The sequence below is a fragment of the Meleagris gallopavo genome, chromosome 6, assembly GCF_000146605.3.
Source record: "Meleagris gallopavo isolate NT-WF06-2002-E0010 breed Aviagen turkey brand Nicholas breeding stock chromosome 6, Turkey_5.1, whole genome shotgun sequence".
Lineage (NCBI taxonomy): Eukaryota > Metazoa > Chordata > Aves > Galliformes > Phasianidae > Meleagris > Meleagris gallopavo.
The window spans coordinates 47,440,556-47,446,350 of record NC_015016.2 but is presented as its reverse complement, the minus strand read 5'-3'; the positions used below and the strand labels follow the sequence as shown (position 1 = coordinate 47,446,350).

The 5,795-nt window shown below is 41.9% G+C and overlaps 1 protein-coding gene across 1 annotated transcript in view; it reads left to right on the top strand.

Moving 5' to 3' along the window:
• ITGA9 (integrin subunit alpha 9) overlaps positions 1 to 5,795 on the top strand; it is a 207,864-nt gene that overhangs the window by 27,284 nt on the left and 174,785 nt on the right. The window contains exons 11-13 of the mRNA XM_019616789.2: positions 1,627 to 1,717; positions 2,244 to 2,289; positions 5,062 to 5,216. Of these exons, the coding sequence (XP_019472334.2) occupies positions 1,627 to 1,717; positions 2,244 to 2,289; positions 5,062 to 5,216 (292 nt within the window). The remainder of the gene's footprint in view (positions 1 to 1,626; positions 1,718 to 2,243; positions 2,290 to 5,061; positions 5,217 to 5,795) is intronic.

The window sequence follows — 5,795 nt, the reverse complement described above, 5'->3', positions numbered from 1 at the left end:
GGGGGCATTCATAGGGAAATGCAGCATTTTTGGAAGAGACCAGATCAGCAGGGCGATAGGGAAAGCATCCTTCTTGCTATCTTGCCCTCCCCATTGGAGCAGCAAAGGCAGCAGACACAGTGCATGCCTCTCCACTTGACCTGGAGGGACAGAACCCAGTTCCAGAAGGTGACAGGGTGCCTTGACACAGTGCCCTCTCAGGGAAACAATTTTTGTGCCATTTCTGAGGACCAAAACACCACCAATTCACTTCCTGTGTGCAACACCAAAAACTTCGTATAACTTCACTTTTTTTACCCGTCTGCCCTGGATTTGAACCTAAAGGTGAAAGGGTTTGTATCTTATTACTGTACCCCCGAGCCATCTTAATGTGCTGGATTTCCTTGATGAAATCAGCCAAGAGAGGTGTGTGATGGTGGCTGCAGGGTATGCATTTTCACTCATTTATTTTTGTTGGCTTTTCTGATCATTGGTGCTGCCTTAGGTTACCGTAGTACTTCTGCCTTCTGTACCGTAACAACCTGCAGGTGGCTGTTGGCATGTGATAGGCAGGGTTTACCACACTAACTAGGAACTCCTGCCCCAGAATGTGATGTAATGTGGGGAGGAAGTGCCCTCCAGTTGCCTTATCTACCCGTGGGTGGGGGACCAGGGTCTGAACGTGACAGAGCACTGGGATCCTTTAAGCTGGCTGTCAGGATGCGGATGCCAGAATGTCTTTCTTCCCCTCACCTTGACTTCCTCTTTTCCACAAAGTTCCTGTCTGACCTTTTGTCAAATATTGTGCAGGAAGATCCCATGGGCCACATGTCCCACGCTGTGAAGAACCACCAACAGCCTCACAACCGTATGGTGGGATGGGTTTCTTCAGTCTGCAGCTTCTGTAATCAGATGCTGGTTTGAGTTCAGGTCTTGCGTTGGTGGCCCAGCATAATGAATAAGAGCTGTGAGACATCAGATTGCCATAGAGAAAGAGATTTTGATGTATTAATTTGCTTTAGACAAAGGCATTTACATTTCAAGCTGTTTAGAGAAAGTTTTTTGTTAGTAATTAAAAGAAAGAAGTGATGTTAGAAGCTAATTAATCTCCGCGTTGGGGAGGCAGAAATGAGATACAGCTTCCAAACTGACACAAAATACTACATAATAGTTGATGAAAAACAGAATTTTCAAGTGGGGTGGAAATTAATCATTTTGACTTGGAGTATGCTAGCAAACTTTGTGAAAAGAAATGGTTGCACAGGATTTTCTGTTTCTCTTAGTCATTAATTTTGCAAAGATGCTGCTTCAAACTTTTACTTACATAAATGAAAGTAATGAGGAAAAAAACCCAACAACGAAAAAAGGAAAATCTCTGGGGCACAGTTGAATTTCCTCCTTTCCCCCATGAAACATGTTTGATGTACTCTTTATTTGTCTTGGGTCTGCATGAGGGCTGCAATGCAGGTGTGTGTTCGGGTGTAAGCCAATGCTGGCCTCTCCTAGCCCTGAGCAGAAGGGCTTCCTGCAGATGTGTGGCACTCCCAGCCCATGAAAATCAGGCTCCAAGGTTTTTCTTTTTTTTATCAGAGGCATCTTTGTGTTACTGCCTGTGAGTGATTTCACTTGGTATGTTTTCCACTGCAGAAGCTGTCTGGGCAGACGATAAACCCAATGCTGCGGATGTTTGGGCAGTCCATATCAGGGGGTGTTGATATGGATGGCAATGGTTATCCAGGTATGTGTGCTACTTCACAGCAACACGACGGAGAACAGCAGAGCTGGTAGTTTCCAGGTTGCTAGTTCTCACAGCCGTAGGAGGCTGTTGATGTTTTGTGTTCCTGCCTACTCCCTGTGTTATCTAAAGCTCCTGATAAAAAAATTTAACTTGTTTCTTAGCTCAGATGTTTGGGCAGTCATGGTAACAAACTCAGATATTAAAGTAGGGAGTGCTTGATATCCTGACAAGTGTCGTAAGTTGCTTGGAAAGCTGCTCAGTCATGATGATAAATTTACAAAAATGTAGTAATAATAATAATAATAATAAACAAATTCTGAAATAGAAGTGAAGTATTGTTGCAGACTTAATCATGTAATTATAATGTTTTGGACACAATAAGGGACTAGCTGGTTGATTCTAGCCAGGAAGGCATTTATTTTTCTAATACATGCTTTGTAATTTACAGACTGACTTGTGATAAGTGAATTCTGCGTCTCTCTTGTCTAAATTGTCTCTCATTGTCTAAACATTACAAACATTTCAGATATGACTGTTGGAGCCTTCTTGTCAGACCATGTTGTACTATTAAGGTGAGATCGCTGTCTTTTTTGCCTCATTGCTGTTTTAATTTTATTTCTGTGCTCTGTTTGTATCTAATGTGGTCTATGTCCTCTATCCTACAGATTTTCTCCTTAATTTATTGCAGTCAGAAACAGCAAACTGGATTGTTTTTCAAGCGTAGCATTACACCTGGATAGTACTGAAGAACATGCATTTTAATTTAAGCAGAATTCTGAGGGATAACCATAGGCTTCTCAGGGCTGTGAAGAAACCAATGGGTTAAGGAGATATGTTGCATCTCAGTGCCTTTTGAGAAAGGTCACTCCAAGTTTGTGAGAAGTTTTTTTTATTGTTCTTGTATGTACATAAAGTACATAAACTATGATTTAAGGGAACAGAGCATAGCAAAAAGCCAGCTGCATATGATGCCAGAATTTAATTCTGCAAGTTACAGTGAGACGCAGAATGAAGTAAGACTCTTCAAGGAAATTAAATACAGAGAAGTTAATACACACAGCATTTGGGCTACTGTTCAGTTGTAGGCATTAAATGAAATTGCTTATTTCATCAGATGGAGAGAGATGTGACAACTTGGTTGAGCAAATTACTCAAGTGGGAACAGACCGTATGAGCAGGTTCGAGGCCCACAGACCTAGGGAAAGGAATAGGAAGTTTTAATTTTGCCAATGACTCCATTATTATACTCGTAAATATTTAATAGAAAATTTCTACCAGTAACTAGGTGTCATTAGAAGTGGAAATACCTACGTCTTAATGGAAGATACAAGGGTGTGGTAAGGCTATCCAGACAAATGCTTGAACTACTGAACAGATGTGCCAGCCTGCCTCCTGTTAAAAGCAGGGAAATCTGGGCTCTCTTTCCATTTGAGAAACAAGAAGATAGAGAGACAGGGAGAAAGAAATGACAGGTGTAACAGTGGTCAAGTCTTTTGAAGGGCTTTCTATCATCCTGCAAGCAGAGGCAACCAATTGCCTCTCTGTAAAATGCTGTGTGAAGACCTGAGATAGGACCTCACAGCCCTGCTTCTATGAAACTACTTAAAGAACAGCTGTGTAAGGTTCTCCTGCCCTGTTGTTCCTTGCAGAATGGAGAAAGGCAATCAGAAAGATAAGGCAGTGTGCATTGCAGCAGTGTAGTGATCTCCATCAAAGTGTTCAGTTGCTGCCTCTACATTTCTGGGGAGATTTGAGTATTACTAATTATGTGGACAGATTGATTAATGGCCCCTGCTGCCAGTTCAGAGTGTGTCTCTTTAGAGGAATCTGTTTAGATTCAGATTAGGATAAAGAAATCAACTTTTTCTTCTTTCAGAAGCCTTGTAAAGTCTGTTGGCCAAAACCAACAAACGTTTTGCCAAGTGATATTAAAGGCTTTTGCGGAAGGCGTGGGGCATGGGGCAGATTGCAGTTACTGTGTTGCTTGGGTGTGCATTTGGCCATTTAATGGATGTGTTGTGTTGTGTGTGTTTGTTTTTTTCCTATGAATAACCAAGTGAGTTCACATTAAGGACAAATCAGACAGTGCATCATGACTGGATAAATTTCTTCTTTCTAGAAGAAATATTTTTCTAGATCAATTACAACATTTACTTCTTTATTTCTCCCCAAGCATTTAGAGAGTCATTTCCATAGTTTGACGTGCTCCTAGGAATCTCGTTATTTTTCCTCCTTTTTTCTTCTCTTTCCTTCCCCCTGCCACCCCCTACTACTGTATATATTTCTAGGATTAGCATTTATCTCCATCTCGAAAGGCAAACTTAGGCTGTTATTTCAGGCTGTGGTAAAGGAGTCTGAGCAGCTGTCTCAGAGATTGCTGTGAAGCTTGCTCCAGTCAGTATGAATTAGGTGTAAATACAATTCCTGCTCACTTCTCCCCCTCTCCAACACCCCCAGATTAAGTGGCTTGTGGTGTGAGAGTCCTGAAACATGGAGAATAACACTCAGTTCTTGGGATGAAGTCTTGCACTGGGAGCAGCTCTGTAGAACCTGAATTTCTGAGCTGCTTTTCCCTACCAAGCTGGCAGCATCTCTATGCCTTGTGAGAGGGAGCACAAGTAAGCCCTGGTAGCCCTCAGCTTGATCTGCTTGATCTCTTCAGCCAGGACCACCTGTAGCAACAGCTTGGTGCAAGACTTACAGGGCTGGAAAGTTTTCATTCTCAATGCACCAGATGATTCCCAAAACTGAGTTCTGCAGTGTGAATAAAGTGTATGTACAGTCCTTAGCACCTGCTGGGTGAGAATTGCCCAAATGTTCCCTTTTCTAGAAAATGTGAATGTGGTGTTTGTTGACCTTCTTACAACGGAAGAAAGAAACGTGCATAGATCCATATCCCACCTCAACTTTTGAGTCACAGATTTTACTGTAGATCGTTCTGTGGAAACCTAAGGGCTTTGCTTATTCACCATGCAAGCTCCTTTGATAATAGTCTAGCTTGCAAGGGCTTATTGTTTTTATTGCTAATTTTGTTACTTTTTTTCCCATCATCAGGAAGACTTTATGCAACTTTTGATAGAGATAATTGTAACAATTTCTCCTCCTGCCTGTTTGGAGTGTCATGTGGGCATTAAACTTCAAGCTCATGCCTTGATTTTCTTTCAGAACCTAGTTGTTCTTGCCATCTAGGTCAAGGGCTAATTCATTTTAAGAGTTCAGATGCAATCTTCTGTTTTTCATGGTTACTTGAAATTGTGCACATTACCAAATGTACTTTATTTTCCTTTGATTGAGAAACTTCTCTCTGAATGATTCTTCAGTTCAGCTTTTGTATTGATCTCCAGATCCAGACCTGTCATTACCATGGATGTCTCCATTTTCCTGCCAGCATCCATCAATATCACAGCTCCGCAGTGCCATGACAGCTTGCAGCCTGTGAACTGCCTCAATGTCACAGCGTGCTTTCGTTTCAGCGGCAAGCATGTTCCTGGAGAAATAGGTAAGGTACCTGTGCCAGCCCTCTTAGGCTGACATGGAATCGAAGGCTACCTTTGGATCAGTTACAGACCTTTTCCATTAAAGAATTATTTTTTGAGATGACATGAGGTATGCTGTCAGAGGAAGTTGGAGGCTTCTGAGGTGCTTTCTTTGGCATTTGTCTTAATTTCAACTGGGACAGAATTGTTTTCTTTAGAGTGTCTGGTATGATGCTACGTTTTGATTCTAGGGGAAAAACAATCTTGATGGGACAGCGATGTTTATAGTTGCTGCTAAGCCGTGTATACAGAGCCAAGGCCATTCTCAGTGAAGGGCCCAAGGAGCAGGGAGGGAACAGAATTAGGATAGGTGACCTGAACTGGACAAAGATATCCCATACTGTGTTTCTGAGGGGATGGGGGAGTTCATCTGCCTCTTCTGCTGTTCGGGGAACTAGCTGGGCATCGGTCAGGGGCTGATGAGCAATTGCTTATGCATCCCTTGTTATATACATTATATATAGTCATAACTATTCTCCTTTTCCTTTTCTCGATCTTAGTAAATGCTTTTATCTCAACCCACAAGTTCTACTTCTTTTTTT